Source organism: Apus apus, chromosome 5, assembly GCF_020740795.1.
Source record: "Apus apus isolate bApuApu2 chromosome 5, bApuApu2.pri.cur, whole genome shotgun sequence".
Taxonomy (NCBI): Eukaryota; Metazoa; Chordata; class Aves; order Apodiformes; family Apodidae; genus Apus; species Apus apus.
Genome location: NC_067286.1, coordinates 12,345,399 through 12,366,428, shown reverse-complemented (window position 1 = coordinate 12,366,428; position 21,030 = coordinate 12,345,399). Strand labels below are relative to the sequence as shown.

Here is a 21,030-nt window from a genome sequence, read left to right as displayed (position 1 = left end):
TCATTTGTCATCTGGATCCATCTGCATTGCAGGTAGCGTATCTCCAGGCCAGGGTTGGTTGTCTGGTTTGGTTTTTTTTTTTACACTTCTCAATTTGCTCCTATTCAGGCACTTCTCATCGATCTACTTTAAATATAATTTTAGTGAACCTCACATAATACCCAAAGGCTGTTGTGTGTTTGTGCTACATCATTCACGTTTATTAAATTCACTTCTTTTGGGACATAGATTTGCTTTCTAACATTGCATTCAGAGTTTGTGTGTGTTGAGGGAGGGCAAGAAAGAGCCCAGCCATCCACTTTTCCCTTAGGTATTATTTTCTTTACCTGCACTTTACTGCTGTGTGCTATCTTATTCACCTCTGTGTAATTGCAGAGAATGAATCTGTACAAATATTAGTTCAACTGTTATTTCCAGGGCAATAATGGCAGCCATGTAGTTCAGATTATTTAAAACATGCAGTATGCTTTAGGGAATAGTTTTGCTTTTCTTTTCATTAGATCTTTTTCTGGCTTATTACCATCCTCACTGAAAGCTGTCAGCCTAGATATTTCAGATCCTAAACTGCAGTTTCTTTTTCCCAGTGACTTCAGTTTTGTTATTTGGAGGTGAATAGCAGTTTTTTGATTGAACTCAAAGTTGGATCTCATTATTACACAGCATTTCTACCGTACCTGTAGAGATCCTGTTATTCTCTTTAGCACTGAGAGTCTGTTGGGCTATTTGCTCTTGGCCAATGCTTGGTTTTATATGTGTGTGTGTGTATATATATGTATAGGTATCTCCTGTAATATACTCATTTTCCAATGTATTTTTTTATCTGATTGTGATGATTTTTTTTAGAAAAATTATTCTGAGTGAAACATTTAGAAAACCTGATTTCTACAGTTTCTGTTGGTTTCACATACCCCTGAGGTTGTAGCAATTGCAGATCCATTTTGGTGAACTGTGCTAGTTAAAACAGAACAAAAATACAATCGTGTACTCATGCTGAGGATTTGGCTGGAGTTTACCTTAAAAATGATCTATGTGGAATTAAGAAAAAAGCCTATGACTGAATGTTCCTGTTGCTATATTTTCTTTCAGCTAATCTGCTTGTATAATCTGCCATGTTTTAGTTTAGATGTTTTAGTTCTTTATGACATCCAAAGCAAAGATAGTATACAAAGAATCTGGAAAGGACTTCTAGAGGCTGGAAGGGATCTTTGGAGTTCTCCTGTCCAATGTCCAACTGAAAGCATGGTCAGCTGTGAGGTCAGATCAGGTTGCTTAGGGCTTTATCCGTTTAGGTCTTGAAAATGCCAAGGATGGAGACTTCACAATCTTTCTGGACTGCCTGTTATTAGAAGGCTGTGATTAGGTCTCTCCAAACTCACCCCTCTTCCAGGCCAGACAAGACCAGCTCCCTCAGCCACTCCTCACAGGCCACATGCTCCAGCTCCCAGACCTCCTTAGTTACCCTCTCTTGGGCTTGCTTAACATGATCAACATCTTTCTTGTACCAGGGGGCTCAAAAGTGGATGTGATTTTGTATATGGGCTCTCACAAGTATGCAGAAAGGAAGAATGTTTGTTAATCACTTCCCTTGATCTAATGTCAGTCAGCGCGAGATGCTGTTGGCTGCCTTTGCTGCTAGGTCACGCTGCTGGCTCCTGTCCAGCTCACTGTCCACCAAGAACCCACCTCCTGGTTTTCCAGACAGTCCTCAGCCAGTATTGTTGCAGGGGCATCTTCCTTCCCAGGTACAAGGCTTTGTGTTTGTCTACATTAAATTCCCTAAGGCTCCTGTTGACCATTCCTCAAGCCTGTCGAGTTCCTCTGGATGGCAGCTCCACCCTCTAGTGTCTTGAGTACTCTGCAAATGTGACAAGGATGCACTCAGTTGTTTCCTCCACATCCTTGATAAAGATGTTATCTCTTGCCTAGGTGCAAATACCTATCATATGACTGAGGTGGTATGGCAAAGAAAATATTAACAAATGTGTGTTCTGCATTCACTTACTGGAAATATACAGAATGCTAAAAAGATTTTGTTGTTCTTTTTAATCCCCAAAACAGAACTGTTGGACAGACACAAGTGGATCTTAATGTACAATGAACATTTAGATAAACATTACTGAAGCAAACAGGACCAACAATTCAGGAAGGTCTTGTTCATTTACTGTTTTTTTTAAAGCTAGTTTGCCAGCCAGGATTGGAAAAGAAAATAAAGCATTTGGTTCTGTAATTATTTGTGCAACTACAATTTCAGTCTCTGCTTTCAGCCATCTGCCCTGCAGGCATTACTTTTAGTGCCATTTGGATCACAGTGTATAATCCTCTGCATCTTCTTGCATTTTGTGGTTGATGTGGTGCTGATAATTCTGATAGAAATATCTGTGTTCATATTCCTGCCTTCCCCCCCTCCTCCCCCCATCACTTTGCTTTATCTCTTTTAGGCTTTTTAAGGGTCTTCACAACAGCTGCACGGGCAGGGGAGGCAATGCTGTATCCCTGGACAGGCATGCTTTTATTTACTGGGTGAGAGTCATAGTGAAACCATTTTATTCCTCTGAAGCTTCACAGGAAGCAATGCAGTCTTAATTTCTGCAGCAGTTGCAGTGTCTGTGCTTCATGGGTCAGTTGATGGTAGCTTATGGGTGTACCAGGTGGTAGCTGGTGGGTGTACCAGGTGTGGTAGGCTGTTGCCCTCTCTGCTGTATGAATATGGCATAGGAGAAACCCAAGAGTTTCTGATGCTGCTGGTGGTGGTGGTAGCAGAAGGGCAACCTAACATTGAATGTCCTTGGGCTGCCCCTTAATGAAGAAATTGGCCAGACTTTTGCTTGCTTAGATGGCTGAAGGAAGAACTTACTTATTTTACCATAAAGATAGTAGCTGCAGATTTGACTCTAAATCAGATGACTGAGCACCTGTGTTTGGGTCAGAAAACCCTGATCTTTCCTAGCATGAGAGAAGCCCTCACAGCCTTTCAGTGACTGGTTTCATTCAAAAGACTTTGATCGGGGTGTGTGTCTGATATAACAATGTTCTCTGAAGAAGTGAACTCAGCACATGGCGTACATGGGGGAGCTGATCTTGGGGGAACTTGCAGATGTTAGGACTTTATAGAGATTGTTGGCTTTGCTGGTTAGGATAGTTGACAGAATTTCACTTATTTGAAGAGCCTAACTGTGTGCCATTCCCTCCGGAGCATGAATTTACCCTGCAGGGGCCTGACCCTCTTAATGGGCTCTTACAGTAGCATTTCGTCAGTGCTACTGGAAGGCTTGTTCCTAAAGGCTTAACATTAATATTATCCAGAGCAGTTGGGTTTTATGGAACTATAGAAACTGTATGGAAGTATAAAGATTATATAGAAGTGTAATTGGGTGAATATGACAGATGGTATCCAATATGCCAAGTGCTATCTCTTTGCAGGAATTTGAGTTCATATGTTTTTAGAGACTTTGTGACGTTTAAATGGCACATTATACCCATTCTTGTCCTTTTGAATTGGCCTTTTCCTCAAAGATCCCTTAACCTGTTTCTCATAACACAGCAACATACCAGCTTGCTTCACAGCAAGAGTGCATGGAAAAAATATGAGTAATCTTAAAGATTACTCTGGTATGGTGTATTTTTTTCTTTCTTTCTATCTGGTTTGATCATCCATTATTTTTGAATTGCAGTTGGCAGAAGAAACTCGAGATGAAAATATCTCCTCTAATTTTTCATTGCTTCTGGTCTAGTGTTGTAAAGGGGAGTAATATTTTCTTATCCAATTTCTCTTCTATTTATAATGTGAACTGTTTGTTTCAGGAATTTTCCCTGACCATATACATTCATTTTGCTCGTGCAAAAGTCCCTGATTTCATGTAGAGTTTTTGGGTGCTGATGTTAGTAATGTGTTATCATGAAGCAGCAGAAAGAGAAATGCAAGGGTGACACTGTAGAACAGTGGATGAAAGTTTAGGGGTAGTATATGTGTTTCCTTGTATAACCAGGAACACTTCTCACTGCAATTAGTGCTGGGCTGCAGAGATGTGATAGATATGATGTTGGACCTTTGTCCTGGTAAAAAGGGTATTGTTATGGAAAATGTTCCTTTATGAAGCAGTATCAGGAAGGAACAAAAACATTGCTTCATTTTTCAGGCAGAAACAATGGAGCTGCTTTACTGTGACAGACTATTTCTTTTAAAAAATAAATAAAATCAGTGTCTACCTGCATCTTGCACATTCTAGTTGAAAACATTACTTCTTAGTTATTTTTTCTTGCGATGGCTTCCTGAAATGCCAGCAGTTTGCATATTCAAAGAGTAAAGGTGAAGTATTTACTGTGAAATATGTTATTTGAATTAAGGCTTTTCTGATTTTAGTTAAATTGAAATCAGCCCATGTGGAATTACAGTAAAATGTTGCAAGATGTTAATTCACAGGAGCTCCTGCCTTCCTCTCACAAGTAAATTGTGGAGCTTTATGTAATCATGAAGCTTCATCATTAAAACCTGATTGGTCTTGAGTTTCTCTCTAATTGATTTGTAAGGGATACAGATTATGAAGAGCTGAGAATACTAAAATTCTTGCTTATATATTTTTGTCTTCATTGTGACATGCAGCAGTATAGAAAGAATGTTTATTTTAATGTAAATTTAATTTAATGTTGAAACTGCCTCTGTAAAATAGATTTTGTGTCTTAAAAATGTGGTATGAAAAGTAATACTTTTGACAAAAAGTTTCATTAATGTATTTCCCTTTAGAAAATAGGAGGTGGGAATATTTGAATTAAATTACATTTTTCAAATTTGAAAATATGCTATCTAATTTTAGTACCTAAGTCTCTGTGAGCCTCAGTACAGGCTGCTAATATGAATCTTTAAGATACAAAGCTATAGGCTTGACTTCTTAAGCCCAATAGTGAGCAAGCTCAAGTGAGTGGGTTGCTTGAGTTAGTTATGTATATTGACAGATTGATCTTCCCTGGTGGAAGTATATACAAGCTCTGGTTTGTTTAACTGAATTTGAACTAGACTGCTGCTGCAGGCCTTAAGTTCCGTTCACAATATTGTATGTGGTGTAAAATTGATTTTTGTTTTAAATGGGGTCATAGCCAAGATGACAGGTGGATACATGATACTTGATCAAACAGGAGTAAAAATAAACCTTGCTGGATCTTCAGGATGCATCAACATGCTCAGCAGATTGCTAAGCAGATTGTATATTTTCTTCAATAATTCTTTTTTTAATGAATGGTAAAGTTGTATTTCTCTATTAAGACTGCATTTTATGCTGCTGCTGGGATTTTCTACCATCACATCAAACAGTAGACAGAATTGTTCTTACAGACTTGCTCTCCATGAGGTTATTTCCTGTAGTACTCCTGCCTTGTTCCAGCCCTAGTTTTTCCACTGTCCATGGCCTTTAATCTCTGACCGTCCCAGTTATTTGGGCCACTGAGCAACAAAACCATGGCCATTTCTGAAACTGGGCAGGATAGGCTGGGTTCTCACCACATGCAGAACTCTTCCAGTGGAAAGAGCAATTGGTTTCTTTTCAAAGACCAGGTGAGGCAAAGGCTAAGCTTCTGCTCCTAGACTTCTGTATTTTCTAAAGAAGGAATAGGGTAGGTTCTCTGAATTTCAGCTCTTGGACCCTGGAGCATCTGTCAGAATGCATGGGCTGCCAGATGCTGTGGCAAGATCTTCTGCTAAATCTTTCTGCAAGGCTTCACTGAAGTGTGAGAAGGCTCAGTGGTGGTTACACACTTGCATCTCAGGGTATTGCTGCAAATGTTTTTAAAAGCAGCAAGAGTGAGGGCCTGATGTAATTGCTATGGAAACAAAGCTTATATTTTTGTTTTTATACTTAGTCTCTCATCCACCCATTGATTTATTTATTTATAACAATCCTGATGTCTCTTGATGGCAACCTCTGGGAGTTGCCCAGTCTCAGGAGAGTTCTTCCGTTGAAAATCAGGGAATGTGAAATATTGGTTGCTAACCAGCAACTTCAGGGTCCACTGGTCCTGTAGAAAATACTTACACAGTACATGGTATTGAACTAGAATGCTCTACTATTCTAGCAGAATGTGTAGATTAAATTGGATCCTCTTTTTATTCGGACTTGCATAATGAATAGTTAGGCATCAAAAAGGACAGAGCTGCAGCTTTTCACTGATACTGGGGTGGAATAACAGTTAAAATAGAGATGAGTTCGTGGTAAGGAGATTACTTTTAAGGCCTTTTTTACACTGTGGAGGATTCAAAAGAGTGGTGTATCTGGTGGGAATAAGATGTTCTAGTCCAAGTCCAGTAATCTGGAGGGGGCAAGAATTTTTGAAAGAACTGTATTCTACTGAACCTCTGGATCACTGAAGAAAGCTGGAGTTCAATTTTAGTTGTTGAATGTTATGCCTTTAAATAATGCAAGGCTTGTAGTTAATGCATATTTACAAAAGGATTGTGACCACAACCCAGAACTTTATATAATACAAAGTGAGAAAACGAAGGATCTGGAAGTTCCAGACAAGCTTGTCAGCTGGTTTTCAAGGCATGCTGCTTTTGGTGTCAGCTTTGATTGCATTTAAAAATTACATCTTGCAGTCAAAGCACAATATGGAGAGGTGTTCTAGTGTTAGAGCATTCACAGTTTTGGGGTGGAGGTTTATTTTTTTTGGCAGTTCTTTGGATGTGTCTGATAGTTGCTTTGCATTTGTGGAATTCTGAATCAATGCAAACCACTCACTTCCTCAGACTGGTGTTTGTTGTCGTGTTACTTGAACTGCCATGTTTACTGTGGTAAGGTTGGGCATAAAGAGACTGGAGGAAGCTGTGCTTATTTACCTGAACCTGAATTTGGCTTGTTGTGGCTTCCCAGGGTAAGGTTTAGAACCCAACCAAGGACATTTCCCTGCTCCCTTGTTCTATGCAGTGTGTTATGCCAGGATACAGTGCAATGGGAAAGCAGAGGAAGCTGGAGTCGACCAGAGGGCTTAGACACCTGGTCTGTGGTACAGAATTTAGAATTATAGCCAGTCCGGTGTAATACTCAAAACTATTATATTCACATAAAGATAATTACTGAACTGGTGATTCATGGGAATGTGTGACATGTGTATATATAGCTCCTTTAACATATCTGGTGGAATCAGCATAGTCTGATTTATAAAGCAGAAGATGAGATCAGTTTTCTCCTTAGCTCTGCAAATGCCTGGTGGAGTGAAGCAATATTGGCTCTTGACCTCTCTGGGTATTACAGCTTTTTATGCATTGCTGCCTCCACAGTTCTTCATGGTCTGTATTAGCATCATTACATGGTTTGGGCTTTTTTCAAGCATTTTCTTAAATGAGAAGGATTTTTTCAGGCCATTAAGCCTGAAACTTTATACTTAGGCATTTCTCCCAACTGTTTGGCCAAAGATATCCATTTGGGTAGTTCTACTTTCTAGCAGTGCAGCTGAAAGTATTGCAGTTTTAGTGAAACACTGTTGAAAAAAACCTGATTCTGTCTGCCATGGAGGAATGTATCTTCTTTTTATAACTTGTTCCTGTAATGTATCAAATGCAGAATACTTGTAAAGCAGAACATTTCTTGTGAGTGTGAGAGATTTTGTCTTTAAATTTTTTGTGGCCTCTGAGTAATGCATTACCTCTGCAAGAGACTGCAATTTCATACCCGAGGTACTTGTACAGAGCAATTACATTCTGTGGAACATCAGCCTTTTGTAATATATAACCTGAGTAAAAATTAGAAAAGTATGATACTGCCAATAGTGCCTAATTGTAGGTCTTTGGTAATTCTGGCATTGGAAAGGTGGCCTTCTGCATACCTTTATTAGCTATTCTATCTAAATCTACTATAATGTTACTGTCTCATAAAGTGTATATATTAATACATGGGCAGTCACATTTTTAATTAAATTTCCATTGCAATACAATTTGATTATATGTAGGTCGGAATCCAGGTTGGTTTGTCCTGCATTTATTTTGTCTTTCTTTTTGATTGTTAAGAGAGATTATACAAAAGGGGGTGCTCTTAGAAAAAATGGGTTGTAAGAAAAAATGAATTGTAACTTGTAAGAGGCTTTTTTTTGGTTGTTGTTGTTCTATAGAACTGTTTTCCTTGTAGATTATATATTATGGTTTAAAAGATTTTGATTAGCTATGCTCAATGTTTAACTATAATGTTCTTATAATAGAGCCCTTTGTTCTCCAGAAAAATAAAGTCTAGTTCGTAGTTCAATAAAATACTTCACAAAAATAGTTTTCTGATTTCAATGCCATTAGTTTCTAATATCTAATTAATGAAAATGATTGTATTTGCAGGAGCTAATCTCCCAACCAGCAACAATTAGCAGAAAGAAATATTGCAGAGCACAATATTGTTTGTCTTGCCAGTCTCTAAAAGTTGAAGGGCATGGCAATCAGTGTGACTTTTCAGATATTCAGGAATAAATTCTGATTTTCAGTGTGCAAAAGATTAGACAGTTAATTTTCCTAATGTAATTTTAAATTCTGCTGAGTTGCTAAGCAGCTCTCTTACACTCCTTTTTAGATGCTTTATATGCAAATTTTCAATCAACCCCTCTTGCTGTATACATTGACATTTTGCATTAGAAGACAGTGGAGAAGAAAACAAGCTGCAGACTGTGGATTTTGCATTTCTTTGTGAACTGGCTGAATATATATTTTACTGACATTTATGTGAACCAGAGTTTGTCAGTTTTTCATGATCTGCATTTAAATTCTCTTGAGCCAGCTTTTGCAGGTTAGGGCAGGCAAACTTCCACAGATCACAGTGGGAGTTTTATATGAATAACTCCTGCAAGAGTTTGCTCCAGTGATTGCTGTTAGGTGTTAAGTGATGAATTTGTTCCAGTTACGTACTCTTTGTCTTTGCAGTGTTCTGGATGATGAGGGCAGCAGCCTGCGTCAGCAGAAGCTTGACAGACAGGTAAGAGTTTGGAGGGGACCTACTTGCTCTTTGAAGTCTAGATCTTAGAGTAACAAAATAGCTGACACACATCTGACAATTGATAGAAAAGTGTATCCTCTGATTAGGGAACACAAAAGAGAGGTCGTTGGAGGTTAAAGCTTACTTGGAAGTCTAACTTCCATTAATTTTTTTCTTATGACTGTGGTTTGAGTGATTCTTATTTCCAGTGCCTTGGACTTGTTTTGAGCTGACTTAGAATGTATTTTTTACCCTTTTGATGGTCCAGAAAAAGACAAGAGGTTCTGGCAGACATGGCCAGCCAACAGAGGTTTACCACAATGTTTTTACATACACTCCTTTTGGTTCCATGGCTTTAGCCCCTGTGGCTGTAAACTAGTGGCACTATGTGCTATGTTGCCTATTTTGCCACTGTATTCCTACATGACTTATACAAGAAAGTGATTCAGAATCTCCCACTTGAAATCTTAAGGAATTTTGCCATCAAGTTTTAATGGGGTTTGTAGTTTCCACCTTTCTTTTGATTTTTCAGTGGTTTCCTTTTCACGAAGCTTTATCATGTTTATAGTTACACTTTGTGAGTTTATTTTTATTTTTTTTACACATTTCTTTTCCCATTGTTTTATCAGCTTGCACATCTACCAGCATCTCATTTTCAAATTCAAATACTTTCTATTTATGCCATGATCCTCTACTAGATTCTGGTTGTTTTGAAGTCGCGTTGAGGTGTTCTGTACAACTTATGGAGCTGAAAGTGTCCACTTTCCATTCTTGTTCTTCTGTTTTAGTCCATTTCCTTTCTAAAAGCAAAAAAAAGTCACAGGGGAATGCTAAGGTAATGGATAAATAAAAACAACAGTTCAGTTCTCAGAGGTTGTGGAAGAGGGCTGAAAGGTACCTATGACGCATTGGGTGCTGAAGGTTTTGGTTTTCGTCAGGTGTAGCTGAGAAATTCAAGTGTTAATTAAAGTTCTTCTTGTATAGTTGTTAAATTAGGCTCATGTCCAGCTTTGTCACTTGATTCTAGCTTGCAGATTACCTGCTTTTAATTTGCAGAGATGTAAACTGACATTTCTGCCTCATGCCCTTGCTTACCATCCCATTGCTTCACAGCTCCACAGCCGGTACTCGCACACTGTTGTTTTCCCAAGGGTTGTTTCCAAGCAAGCTCTGACAGCTGGTAGACTGCTTAGAAAGATCTATTTTAATTATTTGCTGTTTTCAGCAGACAGTATTTTAGCAGTGGGTTGGTTACCTTTTTTTCTGAAAGATTGCCTATAACCTGATATCCCAATATCCCACTTACCAACTGCAGCCACTGGAAAACTGGTGAAAGTGTAAAGATACCTGTTGTTTTTCATCACAAATAGCTACTGTTTTGAGTCCATTAACAGATGCTTTTCTTTGTATTTTCCTCAGCGAGCACTGCTAGAACAGAAGCAGAAAAAAAAGCGCCAGGAGCCATTAATGGTTCAGTCCAACGTGGACAGTCGCGCCAGAACACGCAGAATGAAACACTCGGAAGAACAAGCACCACTGGTTGAATCATATCTTAACAGCAACAGCAGCACCATCTATCAGGGTATATGAACATGATCTATTGCATGTATATTTACTGCAAGTGCTAGTATTTTGCTCTCCATGTTAAATTTATGCTAATGAGAATGAAGGTTGTGGGTTTTTTTTCTTATTTTTTAGTAAATAAATTATATCCTTCACTTATGTTTGGGGATAAAAATGTCAGAGCTTGCAATACGAGCCCAAGAGGAGGGAGCAAGGTAACTAGCTGCCATTTCAGTGCTTTGGGAAGAAGGGGATTGCTCCTTCTGCCATGAATATTCAAGTGTCTCAGCCTTGGTTCTTACTGAAGTAGAGCTTACGCTGTTCCACTCTGTGTGTTCCTCTGTACATAATTTTCCTGAAGACTGACAGCGTTAATGAAAAAACTGAAACCTGTTGACTAATTTCATCTAAGTTTGAATAGAACAATTTGAAAGATACAGTCTTTCTGTAAGATTTGTTCAAATAGGTGAGTAGGTAGAGAAGAATGTTTCAAACTTGTACCATCCAGAAGGAAGAGAGACACTTCAGGTATCACAGCCACAGGGGAAAAAATATAATGCCATTTCTGTTCTGTTAGATGTAAAATAATTTAATAATCAGAAATAAATCCTAAGGAAATCAGTTGTTACTTCTCTGCTCTTATCACCCATATTTGTTGGCTCTGTAATGAGGGTAGGTGCATACTTTTTCTCAGGATTTCTAGGAGGAAAGCTTGGGTAACCCTTGTTTGATGTTGTGTCTCATGTAGTTCTCGTTCCAGGTTCTAACAGCTCCAATAGTTACAAAACCCAGTAATTCTCATATTTTCTTATTTTGCAGTTTGTTAAGTCAAGTTTGATTCATAAGCCTCCATAGCAAAAGACTTCCTTCCCTGAGTACTGCTGGGTATGTGCTACACAGAGTTAGTACAAGAGAGTAGAGGACATAAGCTGAAATCTACTGGTATCGGGAATTCAGTTGGCTGTTTTCAGGTTGGGAATGCTACTAGGTGGCAGAGTACTTAAGGTTTAACATCTAAAACAGAAAACCTAAGATGCCTTTGTGAATATGCCTCTGGGGAAAAAAAAAAACCCAAACCAGCCAGCATCCCTAAATCAGTTTATTCAAAATTTGTCTCTCAAACAGTTTCAAGATTTCACAGGGTTTCAGAGAAGCAAAAAAATATAGTCCTGTTTCTCATATTCAACCCAGAGTTTGTTAATCCCTGGGGACAACTGTCCTTGTAATAAACTTTGCATTTATCAAAAGCCAGTTTAGGAGAATGTAATGTTTTATTGCCTTATAAAGTCCTTTGTTATGAACACTGCTTTTGGTAATACCGTAAGAATTCCAGAAGTGTCGTTTTTTGGTGTGGTTTTCTCTGGGAATATACTTAATGACTTAGGTTACACTGTTTGCATGATACATAGTTAGATTTTGATGGCCATTTTTAATGATGGTATTCAGCTTCAGGGTTGGCACTACTTTCCCTTTCAATGAAAACATTTGTATGTGGGAGTGTCAGATGCATGAGACAGCTGGGCTGTTTCTAAAGAACTAGTCTGCTCTTTTCCGTTCATTTGTTTCTGTTATGGGCATACTGATTTTAAGTTAAGAATGACTCTTTTATGGAAGTTGAGGGTCTACTGAATGAACTACATTGCTGGGATGAGCATGTTTGTGAAAGCAATTCCTGTACTGCAAATGCTACTAAAAGAACACTTCTTTCCACCTATCATCCTCCCCTTCTCCCTTTTTTTTCTGTGTATTAATCCTGTGTTGCACAAAAGTGCTCCTTGATTTCAACAAATAGTTAGATGCCTGTGTGGAGATATCTCTGTGGTACTTTGAGCAAAGTAGGTCAAAGATAACATCTCAGCAGTTCTTAGATGTTAGACTTTCTGCACTGGAAAATTTTCTTTCAAGCACTGCCATAGTTTGTTCTGATGCAGTTATCTGTTCTGTAATGGTTCCCTGATGGGCAACTCTACTCTGAAATAAAAACTCATTTCATTCCAGAATAATTATCAGAGTGTGGAGTAAAGAGTCAAAGTCACTTTTGTTCTGGAATAGGACATCAGCCTGGTGAGCTGTTTGTAGGTAGGTATAATGGAACAGCATATTTCACTGTTAAGCTGATCATAAGTTTTTCCACATAAAGGAGCCCTTGGCTGCTTTTGAACCTCTGCAGGGAGTTGCAGGGTGATTGCTGCCAGTCCTGTGGCTGCAGGTATATTTTGCTTTATCCAGCTTGGAGCTGAAGGGAACTGCAGATAAATCTGAGATGCAATAGGGTATTAATAAAGGGCTGTGACTGAGTTCAGCTGGAGCAGCTCACAAAGAGAATAAGAGAGATGTGTCTTTCCTACACTTATGTGGCTCAGGATTGAAGATTCTGGGATCAGTTTAATTCAGTATGAAGCTGAGCAGATACAGGGCTCTTCTGAGTTTCTTTTTTGGTAGTTTAATAAATAATGAAATGGCTCTGCTGAAACCTTGTCCCCATAAAGAGGAGTATTGCCAGGATCACCATACTTTTTTCTAGGTACCTTCAAAGCAGCAAGAGGGCATGTTGGTAGGATGAAGTGGTATCTTTGTTCCCTCCCAAGTGTTACTAGCAATTCTTCAAGACTTCTAAGGAGATGGGTGCCCATCCACTGAGTAAGTGGCTCAGCAAAATTCACCATGCACAGGTCTCCAGATCATTTCTTAATTCCTGCCCATGTTTCACTTACAAGTAGAAGTTTTCGGGTTCAGTAGCTTGTAAATGACTTACATGAAGTATACCTTTTAAAAAACTTTTGGTTGTTGGCATAATGCCTAATTAACACAAATACTTTTGGTGTTATTAGTTATCTGTGGGAACTGCAATTAGTTAGGTTGAACAGGCCAACCCAAGATAGAATAAATCCTTGGCACTCTGGTGCATGAGCGGTTAGTTTGAACTCAGGTATTAGCCAGTGGGAAGGCAGTGCTTGCCTGTCAGCATCTGTAGATAAGGTACGACCAAGCATGCAGGAAATTGCTTTTGTTACTTGGAAAGAATTATAGAGATATGGTTCATGGGAACAGAACCTTGTGTTCTACGATTTGTGCATCTAGGAGCATTGGCACAGTAGTAGAAGTAGTTTAGTGGCAGCATTGTGAGGTATAGTTTTGGGACCACACTTGTAGGTTAGACGCTAAATTATCTGGCTGCCATTTCAAGCAGTAGGTGTGCTTTCATTAACTTCCATAACGTTTGGCTCCAGTTGTTGCTATTAAAATGATGGCTCTGTCTCTTGCAGTACTAAATACGGCTTCATCGCTATTTCATCACTATAAACAGCAAAATAAAAACCAATAACAAGGTTGCATTGCTATTAAGTTTACATCGTATGTAAAACACAAGAAATTATTTTTTTCCCTGGAATAAATTTAATCCTTTTGTGTAAGAGAGATAACTGACTAATTGCTTTGTCTTCTCTTTCTTGCATTCTTGTTTATTTTCGATTCGGTGTCCTTCATAAGGACATACTACTACCTGTTTGTTTAAAGTTTTTATTACATTCTACTTGTCATTCTGTAAAGACCCACAGTCACTGCTGCTGGTTTGTTTTCATATATCTCTACACAAATTACTTTGTGAAGTTTGTTGGAAACTTGGAACAAACATTTTAGCCTGAGATGACATTGCAAAATTCTGCCTTGAGTACAGTTCTTTTCAGTCTGGATTGCAAATACATACTGAGCATTTCTGGAGCCAAGTAGCATGCAGAGATACACTAGTTCCTGCAGCAATTTTATGACATTATTTAATTACATTTAATGCAAATGATGAAAGCCCATTTTTACAGAGATGAGTAATTTTACTTCTGTGAAAATGGTGAATTTCCATTGGGGAGTAATTTTTCTTTTCACAGCACAGAGGAAGGCAGTGTTTTGAATGACTGCCAGATATGCTTTCATTTATATTACCCTACTTCCTTGCAGCCATGGCTTTTTTTTTTTCAAGACTTGAAATTAAAAATGTTTTCAATTAGATACTCCCAGAGTAATTTTTGTGGCAACTTCCAATTTAGAGATTTAGATTAACCATGTGTAAAAAGGCAAATTCTCTTACTTTCCTTCTTTGACATTTGGCAGCACATCTAGATGTAATGGCTGTGTGTGTTGTGCTGAACAGACTCCTGATGACAACTCATAGCTCTGGATTGTTAAATTTGATGTGTCGTTCTGCTCCCTTACCATGAATGATGAGAAAGAGTTTTCTGATGACTATCAAGCTGTTAGCTTTATAACATGACATCAGTTAACATTAATTAATAAAATAAATATATATATATATGTGTGTTTTCATCAAAACATTGTCTTGCCATTGCTGTTTTCTGCTGACCTTGAAATGAGAAAGTATCAATTTATTTTTCAAAGATAGCAAGGAAGGCACAAGACTATTAATACTGAAAGATCAGGCAGCACTCCAAGTATCATGTGGGAAAAATACTTAACTTCCAATAAGCATATATTCTGAATTCTCCCTTTCAGCCACAGTCTCTTCACCTTCATCCTTTCAAGCCCCTTTTTATTTATCAGCAGTTCTTACTGCACTAGTATGTTTCCAAAAGAAACAAACCAACTGGGCAGCAAGTATCAGAGAGCAGTGGGTAGCAAATGGTTGGGAGGTCTTTTTATGGTTCTTGGTACTGAGATTTGAGGAGGAAGTTTAGAAGAAATTGCTTGAAAAACTCCCTTCTCTTTGCTTTAAAGTTCCACTTGAAGTAGATTTCCTTTGAGTTCCAGCTTCCAGGGTGCCAGTCAGGGTGGAAAGGAGCTGGGGCCAGAAGACAAGGCTGCAATGTGCAAACGAGGGGTCCATCCAGCAGCTGTGCTTCCCACAGGGTAGTGCCAGGGTCCTCCCGAGACACAAGGTGGGAAGCAGCACAGCCCTGGGCTGAGGTGAGATACAACCCAGGGGCAGGGTGTGGGTAGAGGCTTGTCAGGGGCTTCAGGGCCCTGATACACAAAATAATGATGTAATTTCTTACTATCCTGAATCATCCTGGCATATGTTTGTCATGGATATTTTTAGCTTTCATTATTAGCTTCTCCTTTCCCAAAGAGTCTAATTCATTGCAATTAACTCTCCATTTTACATGCTCCCTTTTCTTTCCCCATCCCCAGGGGCAGACACCAGATACCTGTGGGTGAAGAGGAATCTTTTGTTTAATTCCTGCCTTTGTTCTTTCTGAGGAAATCCCCTTATAGCAATGAGCTTTTGATAATGTGTGCTTGTTCCTTTTTTTCTCAGCCTGTTCACGTTCAGTTTCACTTACAAGTATTTTCACCTTTGTAAAATCAGCCTGATCAGAACTGCCTTTTTTTTTTTTTTTTAGCACATGTCATTTTTATGTGATTGGCATTGCTAAGCTTGATTTATGGATTGTTTTGTTTTGTTTGTTTCTTGCTCTAAGATCATGAGGGTGTGCAAGACTCATATAAAGCAAAACAGTCATGCAAATGGAAAAAAAAAATCTGCATTTTCATTGCATCCTACTTTGAAACTTAATTTCCTGTGTGAATGTCTCTTCATGAGGGCTAGATGGAAAAACATGCTTTCTGTTTTCAGTCACTACAATATGTGTGGATAACTCTCAATATGTTTTTTTCAATTCTGTGTTGTCTGCATCACAGATTATTCATTTACTGACGAGCTACTTAGTTACAAATCCTTTTGTTTCATTGGGTGTTGTAGCTTTATCCCTGTAATATGCAGTGTTGTCCAATTCAGAATTGGTTCATGGAAGAGGCTTCTTTTTCCCACTTTAAGCAGTTAGACTACTGGTGGTGCAAGGCAAAGCCTTTTCTGCTTTGATGCAAGTCCTTTTATGCTCACCTTGCACTGTGTTAATAGACTATTTGTTTGTTGTTCCTCTTTTCTTTTCAGCTCAGATCCTGAATTAATACTGCAATCTGTGCTCTTTTCTGTCTCTGCAAAAGTGGTTTTTATATTATTGTATTGAGGTTAGTAGTCAGTACTTGATTTAATTAACATGGATGAATAATACTAAAATGAAAACCTTGCCACTGTTTATTAGAAAACTTGCCGTTTATCTCAAAACTATTTCTTACAATTTATGAATCCAAGTAAGAATGAAACACCAGATCTGAGAGTCCAGTGTTATTTGCTCTTTGGAATTCTGTCTTACAACAACACCTGTTCCCCCACTTTTGTCTTGTCTAGATGCAAATTCTAGTACAAACAATTCTAATAGAAAAGGAAAATCTGTGGGGTATTTTTAAGTGAAGATTTTAATAATTTGGGGTGAGGCATGTTGAATATCGGGCTAGATTTTCAAATCTAGTCTATTGGTTAAGATAACTATCAATAGGGATTTTTAAAGTTGCCTAAATTTCTTTCACTATTCAAATTAACACATTTTTGAGTGACATTCTTTGAAACTCCATCCCTGTATACCTGTATTTAAGGTTCTTTATTTGTCCTGTGGTACTTTTAAAATTGTTTAACTCTTTAACATCCAACTAAAGGCATAATCATATTGTCATATCAGTGAATATTGTCTAGGAAGGCCAGTTTTTCTCATTTTCCTACTCAGGCTTTCTTGTGGGGAGCTGTAAATTGTTTTATGGGGCTATCTGAAGTCTGCAGAGAAAGCTGGAGTTTTCCACAATGTTCCCATTCTGCCGAGAATGGAAGTTCTTGTCAGTTCTTGTTACTGATTCAAAGATATAGTAGAGGACAGAGGGTAGGACATTTGATCCCATCAACAACATGTTTGAGGATAACTATTGCTTCTACAAATTGCTCAATTATTGCTTCATCTCCACAAAAGCAGACTACAAGGTGTGCTGGTTCAGTAAGTTCAAAGCTCCACGTGCTAATGACCAGCTGCAGAGCAAGTACAGAACCATTAGAAATGGTTGTTCTTAGAAATCTCCAGATCAGGAGAAAGCACTGAAAAGAGAACACATTTTGTTTTCTACCTTGCTCCACATCTCAATCTGTGGAGCAAGGTATGTCCACAGATCTTTTTCTGTAGGTGAGCAGGCTTCAGAAGATAGCCCATTGCCTGCTCCTCTGCAAGGATCAGTCTTTACGGGTCCTGCTGACAGGAGCTGCTGTGCTGCATAACCTTCACTTCCCACCCTGCTTCAGTGGGCAGCACTTAAAGGTGAGGTGTGTGGGGAGGTTGGTGCTTACAGGCAGGGGAAGATCTGTGCTTCCTGTCAGTAACTAGCCAGGTTCCCTGAAACTCACTGCTGTCCTCAACTGCATTTGTACAGGCAGAAGCAAAGCTATATAATTTATTTCATATCTGCAGCCAGAAGAGGAAATGTTTGTGAGTGGATGAGCCATAGCTGAGGTCTGCTATCTGCTGAATAATCAATAGCTAAGAATAAAAAAGATGGTGGGGTTTTGTGGTGGAGTTGATATTCTGGGTTTGATTTGGGTTTATTTTCGAGGTAGTGCTTTAAATGTAATGCTAAAGCTCACAAAAGCATCCTTTAGAAACTTGTTGCGTGAACCCAGCTGCTGTATCTGCAGATTTATGGTTTAAATCTTATTTTGCAGCCTCCATCACTGTCTGAAAGTCCTGTTTACCACAGAGAGCAGTGATAGTCTACACTCAAAATGTCTACTGGATTGAAATTTTGTTCCCTGCCTTATAGCATAAAGCAATGGGAAGATTTCCCCCTCTGTCCTTTGGAGCTCTTATCACTGTACTTAAAATCAGAAATCTCTTGCTGAAAGTTGTGAGGCAAAAGTAATTCAAAAAGCTTCAGGCTTTTACTTGTTACATCAAAGGATAGCTGGCAAGATAGCCAAGATATGTCTTTAGCTTTTCAATTAACAATGTCAGAATGTTTCATCTTTTGCTGATTAATCGTTGCTTTGGACCAAGGAAATGAAGCTTCATCTGATTGAATGAATATGGGGCCATATTTAACAGGATTTAGAGAACTGTCTGGCTGTTTAATATAGGTCATTTGTGAAGTATTGAATTTAATTATAGTGTGGATTATAATCTTTAAAACACTGAAAAGAACACACTCTAGTTTTTAAAGAGAGACTGAGCTACAAATATAGGACAGATTGCTGGGTTAGCAAATGACACCTATTTAGGGACTATGGAGTAGGGACTCTTGGGTTCCCTGCTTAGTCTGAGGCTGCCGTGCTTGTGGAAGTAGGACACAGGTACTGCCATTTTCCCTGGTGTCCTTTGGCTATGTCTTATTCATTTCCCATGCTCCTTTATACTGAGCAAAGGGACTGCAGTCTTATGAGTAATGTATGATAAAGACAGGAAGAGGAGTTGGGCAGTGACAAGCTGTTTCTTTGGGATTTTAGTCACTCCTTGTCGTGACCATTCCCCACACTCCTCTACTAATTTAATGTGTATTCTCTATAAAACATGAACTCTCCCTCTGTGTAATGAGAAAAGGAGCATGTGTTTATTGAGCACCTCAGATGCTCATTGTGTTGTGAACGTGATGCTGTTCATACCCTGTTGCTGTGCTGGGAAGGGTAGCTGTGGGTTTGTAACCTACAGTCTACACAGACCTGACTAAATCTCTTTCATTTTGCTCCTCTGAGAATCTTCTTGGTGTTTCTGTTGCTACTGATGCACTTGAAGGATTTGGTGAACAGGAAAGTTGCATCACAGACCAGAAGCCTAGGGAGAATTTCACCCTTCAAAGAGAGACTACTGGCATGTTGCTGAGCATCATTTGGTCTTCTGGGGCTTGATGAAGTTTGTTGGGAAATTTTAAAAGTAATTTTATAAGCAACCAGTTCTTTCCAGTAAGGTACTTTGATTTTGGGGAAAAAGAAAAAGATGGTGGGAGGCCTCAAGTGCCAAGGTGATATTGCTTTGAGATGCAAGCCACGCTCACCATGAGAAGCTGGTGGGACTCAGCAATTAACAATGAACAGCAGCTGGCACCAAAATCTCTTAGTGCTTACCTACAGATTGTCTTCTTTGGGATGTGAATTTTGATGATTTCTTTATGTATTTCACAAAGGTAGTTGCTTTCATGCCCTTGTAAACTTAATATTGTTTCACTTTAAGGCTTAACCTGTCCAGAAGAAAGAGTTATTGTGTGTGTTGCTTTCACAAATTCAAGTATTGACCTCAAAGTGTGTCCTGCTTTTAGAAAGTGATAAAGCCTCTTTTTGCTTTGAAAACAACTAGCATTTAATGAATTATGCTGACATGCACAGTTTATGCCATGCATATTATGTTGAGACTTGTAAGGATTTAATTAATTTGTGGATGTTGTTGGGAGGAGGTTTTAATTTCATCTTGGGTATAGTTCCACCATCAAATCCATGGCCATTCTACTCATACTGTATAATATACAATTATGCAATATGTGTTTTGAAAATAACCTTCTGATTATTTCTTGTTTGTGGGGTTAGGATGTAGCTTTAAGCACAGGTGCTACAAAGTTTAAATACAATTTTTCTGCTTTCATGCTGCCACTGTTGGTAATCAGCCTGGCAGAGCTTTACTATGAGGAAAAATGCTTCCTACAATAGCTCAGCAGCACATTAATATTCTGATGTCACTTTTGGCCTAAAAGTTAGGAGCTGATGTGTTATTGGAAGGAGGAAAAAGTTAGGAAATATATCCCAGCTGACTTAACACTTTTAGGTTTTTACTGTAGCTTTGCAAATGCTCATTTATTTGACTCTTCTCTCTGCATGAATTGTTTGAAATACCAAACAAACTCCGCTACGTCTTACTCTTTTATGCCTTCACAGAGTTTTCAATTCATTCTCTCTTCTCTCTCTCTCTCTCTCTCTCTGTTTCTCTCTCCTCTCTCTCTCTGTTTTTCTTTTTGGTGGGGTACCCTGAATCTCTCAAGCAGTGCAGGAGGCGGAACAGGAAGATGTAAAGGTGGTAGTGGATGCCCAAGCTCCGAAACCAACTAAAAAAGCCAAGGCAGCAGCTGCGAGCTGTCAGACTGGCAGCACCAGAAAGGAGAAAAAAGGGAAACACAAAGGTTAGCTGCATGCAGCTGAATGTCAGATGTTGAATGGACTGCAAAATATTTATTTCTCTTTTTCTTTTTTATTTCTTTGAATTTCCAAAAATTGCTTAGAAGTAATTTCTTGACATTTTTATGAGATTGGAAAATGTGGGTGACTCAGTCTTGTCTCAGCAACCTGGGAGTGAAGGAGGGCTGAAATTTGTAAACTTGAGTCTTTTCCAAAGGAGTGTGTTTGTTCAAATAGCAGAGGATGAAAAAAACGCTGGTGGGAAAGATGCTGGTGTTTTCTTGCAGTGTTAAAGAAATTAGAACCATTTTACACCAATGTTGTTTTTTAGACTGCAGGTAATGTCATTTGGAGAAGCAGCCTTAAATTGCAGTAATTTCTTCCCAGACTCTCACTGAGTTTAAAAGATACAAGTTAGAGTTTAAGCTGGTGAGATAACATCATCAGAGGGGCTCTTCCCAGTGCTACTTCACTCTTACCCTGTTCCACCTGGTTGACATATGGGAGGTATTTGTACGAAAAAATGTTCTGCAATGAGTTTGGGTGAGATCAGGT

General features: G+C 38.7%; 1 protein-coding gene across 6 annotated transcripts in view; it reads left to right on the top strand.

Annotated features, from left to right (window-relative positions):
• TUB (TUB bipartite transcription factor) overlaps nucleotides 1-21,030 on the top strand; it is a 148,695-nt gene that overhangs the window by 91,279 nt on the left and 36,386 nt on the right. For 4 of the 6 annotated variants that reach the window (XM_051620912.1, XM_051620914.1, XM_051620911.1 and 1 more), the window contains exons 2-4: nucleotides 8,882-8,933; nucleotides 10,353-10,515; nucleotides 20,346-20,480. In XM_051620912.1, the coding sequence (XP_051476872.1) occupies nucleotides 8,882-8,933; nucleotides 10,353-10,515; nucleotides 20,346-20,480 (350 nt within the window). The remainder of the gene's footprint in view (nucleotides 1-8,881; nucleotides 8,934-10,352; nucleotides 10,516-20,345; nucleotides 20,481-21,030) is intronic. The other 2 variants (XM_051620917.1, XM_051620916.1) reach the window with 1 other exon arrangement.